This window comes from Arvicola amphibius, chromosome 17 (genome assembly GCF_903992535.2).
Source record: "Arvicola amphibius chromosome 17, mArvAmp1.2, whole genome shotgun sequence".
Classification (NCBI taxonomy): Eukaryota; Metazoa; Chordata; class Mammalia; order Rodentia; family Cricetidae; genus Arvicola; species Arvicola amphibius.
Window position 1 is genome coordinate 546,749 of NC_052063.2, and position 18,937 is coordinate 565,685.

Genomic DNA, 18,937 nt, shown 5'->3' on the forward strand with positions numbered 1-18,937 from the left:
CTCAAATCTAAGTGGATAAGATGCCCCTGTCATCACCATGTAGCTTCCCCTTTCTGCACACATTCCTTTCCATGCCCCCCCCAGCTCCTCACATAATGCCTTCACCCTAATTCTGACCCCCCAAATCCCATCCCAGCTACAGCTCTTGTTGCCCTCACCCTAGCAGCCCCTCCTCCCTGGTTTCCATTCTTGCTTCTTGCAGTTTTCTCATTCACCTGTGAGCTGCTGGGTTACTAGTGACCAATGAAATTTACTTTCCTCTCCCAGTCTCTAAACATCCTGAGTTCCTCAGCAGGGGAGCACCAGGGAGCCGTGTGGAGCCCTGCTTGACACTGGGACATAAATGTCAAAGAGGCATTAACTAACATTCATAGCTCAGTCTAAGTTGTCGTCTTGAATTGGCTAAACAGGTGCACTGTCTATTGCAGGTAGCAAAACGTAGTTGCAGGTGACAAGATTTGTTCTGGGTCTCTAGGAGAAGACAGAGCCTTGGTTCTGTTCCTCATGTAGGCATATCTAGCCTGCAGCCCACGGATTGCTCTGAACACAGCCAATGTCTTTGTAAATGACAGCGTGGAGTCACAGTCAGAAGGTTAGACACCTATGCATGGCCTCGAGTCCCCTCCTGTCTCTTTTCTCCCCCTTACTTCTTTTACCCTCCCTCTAATGCCCCTCTTCCCCTTTTCCATCTCTCCACCGTCTTTCTTCTTTTTCTTCTCTCTCCTCTGCTGAGCATCCTTCCTGCCTTGGGTACATTGTCAAAAGCACCCCCACCTCTTGAACTTTCTGTGTGACATAGGGAAAGGACAATAGATATTTCACTTTGAGTCTTGGGTGCTGTTTCTTATTAATACAGCTATCTTGAGAAGCCTGAACAGGCAGGGGGTGACTGTCAGGACAAAATTAAGATATTCATAGACTCAGTGACTCTTAACTATCAAACTCCACCTGGCCCACTCACAAATGTGCATCTGGGTTTGGGGCAGAATCAAACCCTTATCATTATGAAATTCTTTTAAAATCGGAGGTTCTGTGCTTTAAAATCTGATTCTGAAATTTTATATTGCCAAGAGTATTGGTGTTGGTGGTGATATGAAGGCAAGGAAGGAATTGCCAAATTCATTGGTGAAGATGCTGGTGGGGATGGCAAGGCTCATGCCATTGCACAATCTGCAGAATAAAATTCCATATCCTCGCTGAGCTCCATAATCTCTGACCACATCTCTTCCCCGTGCTTCCTCATTAGTCCAGTTCTGGCCTGTCCGGCTTCCTTGCTGGTCTGGGAGTTTGCCACATATATTCTAGCCTCGGGGCCTTTAGACCGGCTGGTCTTCTGTCTGAAAAGACATGCCTCACCTGTGTGGTTTGTTCCTCCCCTTGCTTTTCTCACTGGTCAAATACCAGTGATGTCCCTACTCTGGCATGACGCTCACCACCCCTGCATGCCCCGGCTCTGTCTTTCTTCCTGTCAAGGTTTACTTCTCCTCTCCCACCATGTTAATGGTCTGTTTCCCTCTCTACAGTGTAAGCCCCTTTAGGACAGGAGTTATAACCTATCACCAGTTTCTGTCCCTGGTGTCTTAGTCAGTGTTCCATTGCTGTGAAGAGACCATGACCAAGGCAACTTTTATAAGAGAAAGCATTAATTGGAGGGTTGCTTGTAGTTTTAGAGGTTCAGTCCATTTTCATGACAGTGGAGGGCGTGGAAACATACGTGGGACTGCAGGCTGAGAAAGCAACGCTGGATTTCTGAAACCTCAAAGCCCACACTCCCAGGGACACACTTCCTCCAACAAGGCCACACCTCCCACTCCTTCTAATCTTTCTCAAATGGTCCCACTCCCTGCTGAATAAGCATTCAAATATGTGAACCTACAGGGGTGGGCATTCTTGTTCAAACCGCCGTATAACACTCCCTGGGCCCCCGTAAGTTTATAGCCACATAACCATGCAGAATGTATTTAATCCAACTTCAAGAATCCCCATAGCCTTTCTGTCTCAACAGTGTTTCAAAGTCCAAAGTCTCTTCTGAGACTTAAGGCCATCTCTTAACTGTAAGCCCATGTTAAAGAAAAAGCAAAAGGCAAATCACATACCTCCAACATAAAATGGCACAGGTTACATATTACCATTCCCAAAGGGAGGGAAGGGTGCATAGTGTTTCCCCACAAGAAACCAGACCTAAAACCAACAAGGCAGACTCCAAATTCTGCATCTCCATGTCTGATGTCAAAGCGTTCTCAGATCTCCAACTCTTCTTAGCCTTATTGACTGCAATAGCAGAGTAGCTAACCAATGTGAATTAGTTAAATGAATACATTAATAACGAATCGGAGATGTCCCAGTAGCTTTGTGACCTGAGCCCAGTCATGTGTCCTCTGTGTCCCTCAGCTTTCCCACCAACCCATGAGGACACTAGATCGTTAAGTTACTGTGCTAAGCAGGTTAGGTGACATCTGTGACCACTAAACTTCATTACCTGATATTTTACTATGATGTGCAGGCTAATAACAGCTGGGACCTTCACTGCCTGGCGTTTCTCCATGGCAACTATTATGCACCTTTTTCTGGGGTGACACAAATAAATGTCTGTCCGCCTCAGGTAAGGACCAGACACAGTTTCACCCAAGTTCAGCTCAGCAAGCCAGTGAGTTTATCAGGGTTACTTCTGGGGGCATGGACACCACGTGGGCAACATCGTGACTACAATGCCCACCCCAGCACAGGCGATAAATGATTCACAAAACCTGAATCTTTAGTGCTCCCTACCCATCTGATAGGCAGCTACACCAGAGAGTCTCCTCTCCACATTCATAACCTTGGGTAGGTGTCTTCTGAATCTCAAGTTTCTGAGCCTCCTGAGTCTCCTAAATTTCTTTTGCTTCCTAAGCCAAGGAGGAAACGTATGATGCAATAGCTATGTAATAGTGCCGGCCTCGCAGCTTAATTCACTGAAGACTCGGTGGTGCGGATAAGCACCGCCACTGCCTTCAATTTGCAGGCCACAGGTAGGCGCAGAAAGACCAGCTTTCATAAAACAATATAACAAGAAAAGGGGATAATGTGATCCTTGGCATGGCACCTGGCTTAATAAAACGTGGGTGTGTACCATGTTGAAACTTCAAATCACTAATCACTACTGTCTGTTTTGGTTTAAATATTCCATTATTTAAACATTTAGGAATGTTGAGTATTATTTTATTTTTTTCAGTTTTCTTAAATATTTATCTTGACATGTTTTCATGTATTTATCTTTCCTGACCATTCTTGTCATCTCCACATATGTATATACACATGTGTCCTCTCTCTCTCTCTCTCTCTCTCTCTCTCTCTCTCTCTCTCTCTCTCTCTCTTCATCTCCTTCTCCCTCTCTCTCCCAGCCCCTGCTCTTCCTGCTCAACATTCTCACACACAGAGATAGTCTGATTTTCTAGTAGGCAGTGGGTACCTTTGATCAACATAGTAGTTGGTCCTGGGCACTGCGAGGAAGTCACTGGGCTATGTGGTACCCCTGACCCAGTGACCTGTGGCTTCCCTGAGATGCCAAGCCCTGTTACCAAGTAGGACCTCCTCATCTGGAGAGGCAGTTGAGTCAGGGCACAGACTTTCAAAGTCTCCTTTGTCTACAAGGTGAACCTGAGCTAGTGGAGAGAGCTCAGTCTCAGATGTTGGTTAGCTGAGGAAGTCAAGAGCCCTGGGCCCTGGGAACTAAAAATATAGCCTGCATTGGGAAATGGACAGGAAACAGCACTCCTGGCTGAAGGCCTTGCAGAGGCTCGGGCCTTGGCACCCTGTCAAGTGCTTGCCAGCACCAGGGCAGGAAGAACAGGAAGAATGGAAAAGCCAGCACGCCAGGCCTTGGGTGATAGATGCTACAGGTAGATACACAGAAGATGGCAAAAGGAGAGAAGACTAGGCCAGGGGCCAAACCTGAGTCTCTGCATCTGGCCCTGCAGCATGCACATTAGAACAGAAGTCACCTCACATAACAGCAAGTCCTTGGCACACTAGCAAGTGTTGGTGAGGTTTGTGTCCTTGAGGAAAAGTCCCCGCCTTCCTGAGTGCCATCTCTGACATCAGCCAAGTTGGCTTCTGTGGCAACCCATGTCAGTCACTGAGTTACTGCTATCCTACACCAGGCAGTCTTGGGTCACAGGGTAGGACAGCGCGCCAGAGGGACTCAGTCTCTGCACTGTAGAGGTCTTGTTTTGGTCAGAAGACGATGAAGTATTTCTTAGAGAGGATCTTAAGTATTGAGGTCTGGAGTGAATTATGTTGTAGATTTGGTTTCAGCTACACAGGAAACTGGATGTGGAGTTTAGCAGGGTACTTTGAAGGGAGACCACCTCTGGGGGCACCACTGAACAGGGGGACTGAATGGCCTGAGGATGCTATCATATTGGGAGCCCAGAGACGGGCTTCGCTATGGGGGACAGGACTTGAAGCTCAGAGGCAGGGGGCCAGGAATGGTGGGAAGCAGTGGAAACTACCACGAGACTCTGTGAGCCTCATAGGGCTCGGCATTCTATACTTAGTTCTTTAAAGTTATTATTGCCAGTGTTTGTCCTTTGCATAAGTGTCTTGGCTGTTAGGGAACGTTGGGACTGGGGAAGGTCACTGTGTGTACAGAATGCTGCTCTCTATAGGAGGAATTTCACACCCAGTTTTGTTCCTGGGAGTTGGTAAGACATTAGTCTTTGTTCTGGATTTGAATGAAAGTCTGATGATAATTTGCTAAAGGACTCAGAAATACTTTAATCATCCCTTAGCAATCACCGTCACCACTTCAGGTCACAAAGGTAACAAGAGTCTTAGCAAACCAACGGTAACCTCTGGGTGTTCAGTGCTCCCATGCAAGTCCCCTGCTATAAGCTCCAACCCCAAGCACTGTAGCCTGTTCTCTCCTCTGTAATCACAATTATCCTAACAACTTCCTTTTATTTATGTATATGGGTGCTTTGCCTGCATGTCTCATGTGCACCATGTTTGTGCCTGGTGCCTGTGGAGGTCCAAAAAGGGCATCAGATCCTGTGGAACTGGGATTACTGATGGTTGTAAGCTACCACATGAGAGCTGGGAACAAAACCCAGGTCCTCTACAAGAGTAACAAGTGTTCTTAACCACTAAATTAACCACTAAGCCATCTCTCCAGCCCCTCTAATCCAAATCTTAATGGAAGTATTATCTGGTTAACTAATAAGTCATAGGACACAGCAAGCACATGGGTCAAAGAGACAGCAGGAGAGCTGGGCCACCTGGGAACCAGAAACTCAAGATAATGAAGATGCTCTCCATCTGATACATGGCTGAGAAGACAGAGCTGTGGAAAGAAGAATGGACGATGGAGATAGCAAGCACCTTAGAAACACCAAAAGGCAGAAGAGGGGCAATGAATTCAATGGCCACACACTCAGATCCACCCTCAGGTGCAAAGTTTGGCAGTCAGAACACACACAGCATTGGCTCTATCCCCTGGCAAACACAGTCACAGGTGTGCTGAGAAGCTGCTGCTGAAACAAAGAAAGAAAGGTTGTCTAAGAGGCAGAGTGTCACAAAATGGCCATTGGGAAATAGTATCCATCTCCTGTGTACCTGTTGGTCTATGTCTCTCTGTCTCTCTTCCTACAAGATGCATGAACACCTACTGCCCTGTACCAGAGCACACTCCAAGTAAGCATCAAGGGAACACGCTGTACCAGAGATGTCTCCACTAACTGACAGGAATTTCCAGAATCTTATCAGCTACCCTTAGATTCCAGACCAGTCTGTCTGCCAGCATCTTGCCTTTCTCAGGCACTCTGGACAACATCTTTTTGTGTCGAAATCCTCCTTCAGTCAGGCTTCATGGTCAAGGCTGATAACTGCTACCTTCGAGTTCCCACACATCCTTGGTTTCTTTCGCACATTCCAGCCAGTCATCCAGTTCCAAGCCTCAGTTATTTCATTCTTTCCCATTGATCTGTTGGCCTGATACATCCTTCAACATATTATAATAATAACAGCTGCAATCTCCCCCTCCCGTGCTGTCATCACCATGATTATCATCGCAAGTGCAATTATCAGTAAGGAGACATGAAAAACCCATGCTTTCAGACATATTATCTTCTTGGCTTGACATCCTTGTCAGGTATCAGTGTTCATGAGAACGTAGCCAGAGGCCTTACAGGAAATTGAGTTCATTTGATTTCTATTCCTGTGTGTGTGCACGTGCGTGCACATGTGTACTTGCGTGCATACATATTTCTTTGTGTTTTCTTGGAAAGGGACATGTTCCTTCTCGAAGAGTACAGCAGAGATTTTCTTGGCAGATCTGATTCCAGCCATATGTATTATCTGTACCACAGCTTGGATATTACAAGGGCTCACGATCAAACCACTACTCTCTCAGAATCTTTTCCTGCTTAGACCCACTGTTTATCTACTTCCTAACACAGATGTGATTGCATGGTTATAGTTATGAGCCTGAAGCTATGGAGTGTCTCGGAGAGTCCAGTTTAAGCCAGTCTAACCACAGGACCACATAAGCCCTCAGAAACAGAGAACTTCCTCTGGTGAAAGATAGAAGATGTATCAGAATTAGAAATCAGAAAAAGTCTGTTTTTCATTCCAAGCTGGGGAGTAAAGGGTTGCGGATGTGACTCAGTTGGCAGAATGTTTGACTGTCATGCAAAAGTCCCTGGGTTCAGTCCTCAACACTATGAGCTGTGTGTGGTGGTACATGCCCACAGCTTTAGCATTTGGGAGGTAGAGACTGAAGGACAAGAAGATCAGTGTAATTCCTGGCTCTCTCTCAAATTTGAGGGTAGTGTGGGCTGTTTTATCTCAAAAAGAAAAGGGAAAAAGGAGGAGGATACAGGATGACAAAAACACCATCTTAAGTAGCACACAGATCAATGAAATGGCACTTCAGTCCTGTGGTGACCAAGAACTGAATTCTCTCAATATCTCAGAGGCAGCTTCTTCCCCGAATCTCTCAGTCAGAGCCCAGCTGGCCAGCACCTTGCCTTTGGCCTTGTGCAAGACAGAACAGAAAGACCAGCCAAGATAATCTAGATTTCTCAACTACAGAGCAATGAGATGAGTTTGTGTTGTCTAAAGTCCCTAAACTCACAGTAATTTGTCCAGCTGCAGCAGATGAATATGATATAGAATGGCATGCTCACTCCTTCCCCAGGAATTCTAAAGCTTCATGAACTGAACTCCATTCCAGCATTCTAGCTGCTTTCCGCTGCACTTACCAATGGAGTCAGTGTCCCTGCAACAAATAACATTTCACCATTCCATTACCTCATTACCCCATGTCCTCACCTACGCTTTTTTTCATTGACCCTTATCTTGAGCTTTCCCCCTACTATTTGCCCAAAAATACTTTCCTGATCACTCTTATCTAGAACCTCTGGCAATATAGTCCCCAAAGGCAAGTTATTTAGCAGATGTAGGACTCATTGTCAGTAGGCAGGGTTCTCTAAAGGAGCAGAACCAATAGGTGTACCTATTATAGGAGGGCACTTATTAGATTGGCTTACACATCAGGGCCTAGGAGCCCAACAGTGGCTTTCTGCATACTGGAGAGGCTGAGAACCTGATAGCTGATCAACGTGTAAAACTGGTTGCCTCAGCAACACCAGTACAACACCAAAGGTCTGAAAGCTCACTGAAGAAATTCTAGTAATGAGTTTGAGTTGAAAGGATGAAGAACCAGGATCTGATGGCCACCGAGGATGGCATCAGCAGCGACAGATGTACTTGCTCAGGGAGAGAAAGAAGAAGGGGAACACTGTTTTCTCTTCAGGTCTCTTAGTACATGGACTGCTCATTGTAAAGTACCCACTTTGAAATAGGTTATCCCATTGTTTAATCTTCTCTGTATATGTCCTCAGAAATATATCCAGAGATGTGTCTCCCAGTTGATTCCAAATCCCTTCAAGTTGATCGTCAAGATCAAACGCAGCCCCACTCACATTCAAATTATGAAACTAATAGTTTATTAAAGAAGTGTGTTTTAATATCTATGGTGTGCCAAAAATGACCTTAAAGCAGTGAACGATTCTTCACAAAGCATGTTCTTGCTTGGTGTGCCTTTCTCATCAGGGTTACTATTATAACAGATTTTGTTTTTGTGGTAGTAACTGAAAAATTCTGGTTGAGAAAGAGACTATATAAAAATGAAAGCGCCTATGGAGATAATTGACTTCACCAATTACAGTGTTGCAGATTAAAGATAAAGCAAATTAAAGCTAGGTAAGAATGAGACCCTAGCCTAAGGTCAGTGTCAAATTTTAGTCTTAGAGCTCTCATTCAAAGTTCAAGGCTGATATTTCTCCACTGTCTCTCCCTTTCTTCATGCAGATGTTTAATAAAGATTATAATCAAGCAGCAAAGCTCTGGTGTCATTGGCATCAATGATGGAAACATCTCCCGGCGACTTTTAAAAGAATAACAAAATACTCATAAACCTGTTTATGCTTTATACAGCCCATCTATAGATCAAAGAAATAGCACCTACCTTTCTTAATGATGTCTCCGGTTCTTAGGACTGTATCACACAGTTGCTTTCCCTCATAAGATAGAGTTCCAACAATCAGACTTAATTGAAAGTGATGTTCATTTCCAAAGTAATAGAATAGGAGGGACCAGCGAGATGGCCAAGCAGGTATGAGTGCTTGCTGCTCTTTTCAGAGGCCTGCACACACATTGAGTGACTTAAGACTTCCTCTCACTCCAGTTTCAGAGACCTAACATCCTGTTTTTGGCCTCTTTAGGCACCCACACACTCTGTGTGAACAAATGCACACAGAAAGACTCTTTAAAATAAACCTTAAGAAAATAAAGGAAATAATTTTTTATGTGCCCTGGGTAGCAAGAAATAGACAAAAGGTAACTTCATTATTCACAAGAACATTGGCTTGCGTTTGCAGCAAGGCAGAAAGGAAGCTAAAATGATAATGTTTGGAACTGGGGTGAAGCTTGAAACTTCACGTATAAAGCCAAGAATTTCTTCCAGGATGTGTGAGCATGGTAGTAGTGGATGATACACACACACTTATCCCCAGTCGAGGGAATGACTCAATAAAGGATGAGCTTGCTTCCTCACCTGTTCCCCTCCCCTAACATTTAGAGACCACATTCCATTGCTAAGGGTTGATTTCACATGGCTGATGCTGAAGAGGAGTTCTTGATGTCCACTGAACTTTTGAAAGATGCAGATCTTTGAGAGATCTAGCTGCAACAATGCCAAGCATGTCCGGTCAGCCATATCATTGCATATATATGTGTGTGTGTGTGTTTTACATTTAAAAAATCAGAAGGTTAAAAGATGCAACATAGAATGAAAGAAGATAAGTTCAGATAAATATATCAATAATATATATAGAATTATAATTTATTTTTAAAATTTTCACACTAGAATATTCTTAACATATATATGATAAATTAATAATAGTTACAAACAGAAATACAAATGTGTCTAAGATTGCATTGGATACTTCACCAAATTGTGGATCTGAAGTTCTAATTTGCACCAAGAAAAGTACACAGTGCTTCTAATCATCAAAGATGTAAACTAGAGACATAGTGTCCATTCTCCTACCAACAAAGCAGGTTAGTCCAGGAGTGACTCAGCCCTACGACTAAGTCTTGAGAATCTGATTTGTATCACAAAGTCTTTACCCTGTAACCATCAAGCACACAAACAGTTCCTAGGCCTGTGTGGGTTCTGCAGGCTGTTGAGCCTACTGATATTTGATGTGTTGTCCCATTCCCTAATCCCCCAGCCTTGTGTATTTCCTTTTACACAGGGTCAGACCAGTGCTTGGCCACAGACCTCCAGATCCCTCCTTATGGAGTTTTTTTTTTCTATGTAGCTCTATATTTTCCTATATACTGCCTGAAAATTCTATCCACAGTGGCTCTCCTGAGCTTCAGTCTTGAGGTGATGACTGAACTCAGTGTGAGTCCTCCTTTGCTGCTTTATAGCCAGGAAACTCTCTCCAAGCAGTGATCTTGGATGATTATAGGGATAATAGCATCACTTCTGCAGGAACCCCAGTCCTGAAATACTTACTGTAGGATGACTGAAAACTGAAATGTATTTTGTCTGCTCTCCTTGGCTAAGATGGGACTATAAATAGAGTCTTGAGTAGTTTATTGTAGTCGTGAGCCAAAGTCTGTTATTAGTTGCTTTCCCCATTGCTTAGCCAAATACCTGACTAAAAGCAAGTAATGAAAGGGAAGAGTTTTATTTTTTGTTTATGACACGAAGGCATAGTTCATCATGGTGGGAAGGCATGGTGGAAGGAGAAGCCCTTGGCAGTAAGAGCGGAAGCGCAAGGCTGTTTGCTCATGTCTGGACAGATCAGGAGGCAGAAAGAGAAAGCCAGCACTGAACTCATTTTCTTTAGTCAGCTTAGTCCACAACTCTAACCAATGGGATGGTTCCACCCACATTCAGGGTAGGTCTTCCATCCTCTGTTACAGCTCTCTAGAAATAACACCAAAGACTCATCCAGAAGTGTTTCTTCCTGGGTATTCAAAATTCAGTCAAGTTGACAATGAAGACAAACCATTACACATTCTCTGTATTTTACATCTCCTGTGGCACAAATACTTGAAGATATTGCTGCTTTTCTAGTTCTACCATTTGGTTTTGGTTTCTGAGAAAAGGTTTCTCAGTGCAGCCCTGGCTGTCCTAGAACTTGCTCTGTAGACCAGGCTGACCTCAAACCCAAGGCTCTGCCTGCCTCTACCTCCTGTGTGCTGTGATTAAGGATATGCACCACCACACCCAGCAGTTCTACCATTCTGGATGCCTTCGATTCAAATTACTAAGACAATGAAATACTTGGAGATAATCCTAACTGTGGCTCTTCACAGAAGCCCTGTGTCTCAGCTGCATGCTAATTGTCTCAGAAATTTGAACCATCACAAAATCTTAGAGGTAGATATTATTTATATTATCTCCATTTCACAAGTGTTAAAACTGATGTTTAGAGAGGACTTAATGAAACTCATTGGCTAATACATTGGGTAGCTTACATACATGTGTAGCTTGAGTACACATGAATCTGTACCACAAAGCCTCAAGTGTAGCATTTTTTTATCACATAAAAGACAACTGAAGAAAAAAAATGAAATTAAAATGTTAATTAATGCAAAAATTTTAAGTTGCTCTTAAAGTTTGCAAAACGGGTAATTGCTATATTACAGAGAGAAAGGGAGAGACTGTACATGTTTCTATGCACGAGTTCTAGATGATAGAGCAGCCTACTGACCACATTTGACCTCTGGAAGTCTCCTCTGACTTGGCCTGTTATGCTGAAATTATATTCATTTCTCAGTTATTTTATTTGTCTCCTAGGGTTGCCATGGAAAAGTAACACAAACTGGGAAACTTAAAACAACATAGCTTGTAGATCTAGATGTTAGATAGCCTTCCTCAGATTTCAGCAGGCCCTCCCACACCCTCAGCTTTGGGGACAATCTTCCTTGACACCCTCTACATACTAGTCTCTCCTGGCCATTTTTGCCCATGGCTTCATCATTCTGGTGTTCATCTTGTTCTTCACGTGGCTTCTACCTTCTATTTGATTGTCTCAGTGTTTGTCACTAGAATTCAAGTTCACCTAAATCCAAGATGATCTCTTCAGATAGTCACTTTAATTACACTTGGAAAAAAATCCATTCCCTAAAAGGGCTCCCCAATGTACCAGGGATTAGGATTTGGTATATTATCTGGGGAATAGCATCTGGTCCACTGCAGTCTCTATGGAAACAATTATATTCTTCTAAGGTGACCACTGTCTTAGACCCTACAACAGGACCAGAGAGCCGTTTTGATGGAGAGGTGCTTGGGTACCTCTGTGTTCATTTTCATTGCTGTTGATGCTTTAGAAAGTTAAATACAGAGGAATTCCCTTTTTATTTGCTTCCTAAACTCTCTGTATGTGCTATAACAGAATCTTGTTGCCTTGTGATGCAGGCTTTCACCTTTTCTAATTGTTTATAATCCATGTCTGGGAAATAAGTCTAGACATGAAAATCTGTACAAGACCAACGTCTAACTTCTCTTCTTTCCTTCCTTCATTCCTTCCTTCCTTCCTTCCCTCCTTTCTTTTTTCCAACTATTATTGATTCTTTGTGAATTTCACATCATGCATTCCAATTCCACTTATCTTCCCTTCTCAAATCTGCCCTCTGCTCTTGAAACTTCCCACCAAATTAAAACAAAATTTAAAACAAAACTCAATATCCAAATAAAAGAAAGAAACAAAATAAAAACAACAAGAAGAAGAATCTTGTCATTGAAGCTGAAGTATGGCCCATTGAGATACACAGTTTACCCTTTAGTCCATTCATGTTTATTTGCTTGCAAACGTTCATTGCCATGAGTCATTGTCTGACTTGAGGCCTCTAGTGTCTGCTACACCACTGATACTGGGCTTTCACTAGCCATGGATAGATACCCTGTTGTTGTCCTGTGTCATGGAGGCACACAGGAGATCAGGCCTCTGTACTCTGGGCAGTACACTAGAGCTGACCCGGTTGCTGGGGTCACAGGTGAGCCAGCCATAGGCCTTGGGAACAGAAGAACTGACTCTGCCCATCCCCCTCTTATGCTCCCTATAGCAATCAGGAGAGAGAGCCCTGCACCTTGCCAGGCCAAAACAGTAGAGCTAGCCCTAGTAATATGAATGAGGATGGCCTGCATCTGAGGGCCTAAGAGCAGGAGAACTGGCCCTGCTCCTTGTGTAGGTGCATTGGGTGAGCTAGCCCAGGCAGTTCTGGAGAACTCGTCCAGGAAGTGATGATGAGGGAAAAATAGCAAGCTGACTAACCCAGCTACCCCCCAGGCCTGAAACCGGGGCTATGAGTTGGCCCACACCAGTATCCACTGAATCTATGAACCATTGGGAGCACGTGAAGGGATGAACCTACAGATCCAACCTCTTAACTTTTCTATCAAAGCCTGAATAGTTTTTATATCCAGGAATTTCTTTTTCCCTTTGGGCAGCAAGACAACTCCTGGATCTGTACCTCTCTCGGTCCATTGCTTTTCTTCACATATCTAATAACCAGCTCTCTTGTTTTGCAACTTACTTTTAACTTCTTTCCCTGCCACACACATGCACTAGCTTTTTTAAAACTCTCCTTGATGTTGCCAATTAAGTATTTTTGAGCAATCTGGAGCTGAATTTGGAAGGCATCAGACATAATAGCTAGGTTATTACTGCAGTTTACCAACGTGGGCTCATTAGCAATGATCTTTTCTTTTCACCTTGTCACAACATAATGAGGTTATTAATTAGAGCAAGAAACACAAGTGTTCTTGATTTCCCTTAATACCATCTGGAGAGAGAGTCAGGCCCTTTGCTATAGTTCCTCATAAATAGCTGCAGGGTGATACGTTTAGATCTTTATAAAGTGGTATTTTCCTTCACTAGAAACTTGTTCTCTTTAATACTTTCTTAGGTTCATATGTTACAACCAAAGGTGGCATACAGAACCAGTTTATTTTGGCTTACTGCTCCTGAGTAGGAGTCCACTATGATGAAGAGAAGGCATGGCAGTAGGCAGGGATGGCAGCCAGAGCAAGAAGCTGAAAGCTCACATCCTCAGCTGAAAGCATGAAGCAGAGAGAGAAAACTGGACATGATGTGAGGCTCTAAACTCTCAGCGCCCACCCCCAGTGACAGACTACCTTCAGCAAGTCTATACCTCCTAAACCTCCCCAAACAGTGCTACCGACAGGGACCAAGAGTTCAAATATCTGTGCCTATGAGGGACATTGTTATTCAAAGTACTATATATAACCCCTACAATCTCTGAGCATTAATGTGGCCTCATGCAACTTCAGGGAGAGGCAATAGAGTGTAAATAGTCTATTGTACAATCCCTAGAGAGCACTGCCTAGGGTTAAATCTTGGACTTTGCTGCCCATTGTGTGACATCCTGCATATAGCTAATCTCTATCTCCCTCCACTTCCTTACCTGGACCAGGGTTACATAGATTTATGTGTGTGAAATCCTTAGACCAAAACCTTGTACATCATGAGCAATGAATATGTGAACAGTTAGGTTGGTTCATTAAATCCAAAGGAAGGCTTTTGGCTGTTCCTCTGAATAAGGCATTTTGGTATTACTACTTTTAATTGATATCACCAAAACTCATAGGCTGACAAAGAGAACAGTGCCAGGTGTGGGATACCCTGTTCATCAGGGGTATCCAGTAGACTCCCACAAACAATAGAGACAATTCCCATTCCTCTTGGTCACCCCAATGAGCTTGATGTTAAGAACCCATCACTGAAGACCGTACACAGTTTTGTCACAGAACAAAAGAAATAAAGCTGATACCAAGCTGGAGGCTTCCTCCCTGCTAAATATCTTTCATTGTGCCAGAGATGCTCTACAGGCTATTGAAGGAGAGAGAGAGGTCACCAGAAGTCTCACCTAGTTGTGAATTTTGTGAGCTTCAATAACAAACTGCTGGTAAGATGTGCCCATTGATGCCATAGTGGCATGAACGCTATGTGGGTAACCAACTGCCTTCTGTTTGAACTTAAGTTCACTCCACAGAAAGGAACTTATACCTGATATTGTAAGTCTGGCTAGAAGCCCAATGGCTGGAAAGATCATATGCCCTAGAGGGAACCCTACTTCTGTTGTTCTTCTCAGTGAAAACAGCATCAATCTGCCTTCTAAATCCTTAATTTTATATTCATAGGTTAGTGCTGCTCTCATCCCTCATTAAATATGATCCTTATTACAGTGGACATCAGTTAACACAGAGACTCATAGATAGCCAAATTCCAAGAGAATGTGGCTGTTGAGTTCCCAGATTCAAATGGGGCATCTCTATATCACACTCCCCTAAGGTGAACATCATAGAAGGGGGGAAGAAAGATTTTAACAGTGATACTGTTTCTGGACATGATAGGGCCATTGTACTCATGAGCTCACAGCAGCTGGGGCTGCCTACACATGATCTACACAAGATCAGGCCAATCAACATTACATTATGGATGGTGGAGGGATTCATGAGGACCACACCCACATGAGAGCTATTGACAGTTGATGGCTGCTAAGGGACAAACAGGTTTTATTTTCAGGAGTGTGCCTTGTGGTTGGTTGTCCATGCTTCAGTGACTGTTATGTTATATGTGTGAGTCTATGGCATTGGATCCCCTGGAGCTGGAGTTGCAGCCACCAGATGTGGACTCTTAGAATCAAACTTGGGTCCTCTGCAAATGCAATAACACTCTAACTACTAAATTATCCATTCAGCCCCATATCTGACATTCTTAAAGAACAGATACAGTTAAACTTTTTAAAAATAAATCTAATCTACAGTACCTCAGAATGTGACCTTACTTGGAAAGAGACCCTTTAAAGAGGCCAACAATCAAAAATAAAGTCATTAGAGTAAGAAGCTATATGGTTGATGTGCTTATAAAAAGGGGGATTTAGATATAGGGACAAACACTAAGAAGAGATTCAGAGAAAATGGTGCTCTTCAAGCGAAGAGAGGAGACCTAGAAATAGACCCACCCTTAACAAGCCTTCAAAAGAAACCAGTTGAACCAGCACCTTGATTTTGAACTTTTAGCCCAGATCTATAATTTCCCGCCATTTAAGCCACCCAGTAGGTGAATCTTCATTACAGCATTCTAGAAATATGATAGAGGTAGTCATAGCAGCATGTCTCTATCTCCAGGGAGCATACAGTGTGACCAAAGATATGCATTATTTTACAGAACTCTGAACGCAATGCAATTTCGCTAATGCTTTAAACAGATGAGGAAGCACAAAAGTGCACACCAGACGGGAGTATCAAGAGAGTTCTCCATCTCCTGCTTCTGTCCCCCTCACCCTCTCCTGGTGACTGTGATATATCTTCAGACAAGGACATCAAGAGAGTTCTCCATCTCCTGCTTCTGTCCCCCTCACCCTCTCCTGGTGACTGTGATTATCTTTCCTTCTTCCTTCTCTCATCCTCCTCCCCCAACTCTTCCTCCTGTTCTTCAGTCTCTTACATTCTGGTTTCCCATGCTTTCCTAATGCAGCTAGTAATAAATATGATCCCAAGTAGCAAGCAGGCTTGTACATTAAAGATATAAACTACGTATGGGCTGGGAATGTAGCTCAATTGGCAGAGTGCTTGCCTAGCGTGCACAAAGCCCCGGGTTCCATCCACAGCACTAAACAAAGTCATTGTGGTGCATATCTGTAATTTCAGCACTTAGGAGGTGGACATAGGAGGATCAGAAGTTCAGAGTCATTTTCTGCTGTGAAGTGAGTTTGAGGTCAGCCTGTACTCATGTTTATACAACCCAATGCCAAGAAACAAAACAAAGAACAAAGAGTAGAAACAAACTTCATGTCTTGTGTCTTAGCTAGGGTTTGTATTGCTGTGAAGAGACACTATGAAAATGGCAGCTCTTATAAAGGAAAAATATTTAATTCAGGGTGGCTTACATTTTCAGAATTTAGTTCATTATCATCATGGTGCAACATGACGGCGTGAAGGCAGACATGGTGCTGGAAATGGAGCTGAGATTCTGACATCTTGATGTTCAGGCAAACAGGAAACAGTCTGTCTCACTGGGCATGGCTTGAACATGAGACCTCAAAGCCTGCCTCCACAGTGACACACTTCCTCCAACAAGACCACACCTCCTAAAAGTGCCATTCCCTTTGGGGGGCATTATCTTTCAAAGCACCAAATCTTGCTCAGTAGTTTTAACCTCTCGGATAGGAGTCTATCATTCCCTCACATTGTATCAGATGCCCGCCTGTCAACTGTGATCAAAATGACACAGCCATATTGCTTCCACTGTAGCTACATGTGTGGAGTGAGGGAGGAGGCCCTTGCTAAGAGAGGGATGTTGGGCAGATAATTTCAAGGAGTCCTGTTACCTGAGCCATGGAATCAGCGGCATGGGGCTGACAAACAGCATAGCACAAAACTGACCGCTCTAGGGAAATCAACCTGCTAACAATGGCATCTTCTAGCCAGACTGAGAGTGGCTGCTTCCAGGGAGGCAGAAGCGAGTTGTGGTTATGACATTGGGCCCTTGAATCAGAAACTCATGGCTTCTAACTGATGTGCTCATCACGTGGTCCTGAGCATGTCACCTGCCTATTGGCTTCCTTTTTCAAAGAGAGATAAAATTCCATTGCTAAGTTTGAGATGAAGCCTGAATGTGCACTGCACAATAATAGAAATATATAGTAAACACAAGCATCCTACCCTAGTAGTGTTTGATGCCTCGTTTTTTTTTTTTTGTTTGTTTGTTTGTTTTGCTTTCTCCTCCAGGCAGAGTTCTCTGAGCTGAACCTGGCTGCTTATGTTACCGGAGGCTGCATGGTAGACATGCAAGTTGTGAGAAATGGCACCAAAATTGTGAGGTAAGCAAACCTGAGCTACAGAAGCCATCTGAAAAGTGTTTATAAGAAACCTCACAGAGACACCTTCACACACCCCTCCCCCCCCGCCCTGCCTGCTGTCTGTGTGCCACTTTCAGGTGCCACGTATACTTCTCTGCACCAAATGATTTCCACAGAGTCCCAGGTGCCCCTGGAGCAGAAATGATTAATGGCACAAGTGCATGAGAAGGAACGGTGATTCAGCCCAGGAGGAAGGCTTGGGGTGAAGGCAGGCATGGGTTCTGGTTGTGGAGCTGTGACCCCGTTCTGCCTGTGTTTGGTTCCTATTATACTCTGTTTCTCATGCACGTGTGGAGAGAGCAACACCACAGCCAGAGGCTGCCAGTTTCCACAAAGTGGTACGTGGGAGAGCAGTCTGTCCACAGCAAGAACAGACTCCATCCCAAGGTCACAGCAGATGAAGCATTCAGAGTGAAACCCTGCGTATCAGATTCTCCAGAAAGCTGTGTAGGATGTATGCTCATCTGGACAGGAAATGAGGGGATTCTTCAGAAGTCAGAAATGACAAATACCTGCCCACCAGAAAGATAATAATCACATAAATGCAGCCCTATGTGGCTAGGCACTGGGAAAGAGATGCACAGGCCAATGTGTGAGGGTCTAATAAGTAAGGTATGACACTCAGGTCTGGAAAAGAAGGAAAAACAACCATCTGGCGGAAAGGTAGCATATGTTTAGCATCTTATCAAACAATAGTACTGGAGTTATTCTTGGGCTGGGGAGAGGGTATGAGAATTCTGCAAGTTCAAAACAGCCTTGCAGGGGCTGGAGGGATGGCTCAGAGGTTAAGAGCACTGTCTGCTCTTCCAGAGGTCCTGAGTTCAATTTCCAGCATCCACATGGTGGCTCACAACCATCTGTACTGAGATCTGGAGCCCTCCTCTGGCCTGCAGGCATACATGGAGGCAGAATGTTGTATACATAATAAATAAATCTTTTAAAAAAAAAAAGCCTTGCAGGTAAATACAGGCAAGCAATGGAGCATGGTTGAGGGAAGCAAAACGATTGGCTAATGTAATCATTTATTGCGTGTTTCCTTAGCGCAGGGAAGGTATTGTGTGACTTCCTGTGTCCAGTAGGCCACCACTAAAAACTAGTTTCCAATAATTATAATGCTTAGCGGCCTTCAGAGAGTTGGCCTGACAATGGGGATTACCAGGGAGAGATTATAATGAAACAAGGGAGGCCCAGAAAGATAAATAAGAATTGTTATTATTTGAATGTTATTATTAGCAGAATCTTTGGGATGTGAGGCCAAGCTGGAGGAAATAGGTCACCACGGTGGGCCTTAAGTTATATCTAGTTCTACCCAGCTCTACTCAGCTCTTTCCTGACCAGGTACAGTGTGAAGATAGGTTCCCTGTGCCCTCACAAGCCAAGGTCATACCTTCCCCCACAGTGATGGCCTGAAACCTCTCTGAAACTGTGATCCAAAATCTGCTTTGCCTCTCTTAAGTGGCTTCAGTCGGATACTCTGTCACAGTGATGGAAA

At 43.8% G+C, this 18,937-nt stretch overlaps 1 protein-coding gene across 2 annotated transcripts in view; it reads left to right on the forward strand.

The window, feature by feature from the left end:
- Syn3 (synapsin III) overlaps positions 1 to 18,937 on the forward strand; it is a 360,471-nt gene that overhangs the window by 45,658 nt on the left and 295,876 nt on the right. For both annotated transcript variants that reach the window (XM_038314795.1, XM_038314794.1), the window contains exon 3: positions 17,315 to 17,406. In XM_038314795.1, the coding sequence (XP_038170723.1) occupies positions 17,315 to 17,406 (92 nt within the window). The remainder of the gene's footprint in view (positions 1 to 17,314; positions 17,407 to 18,937) is intronic.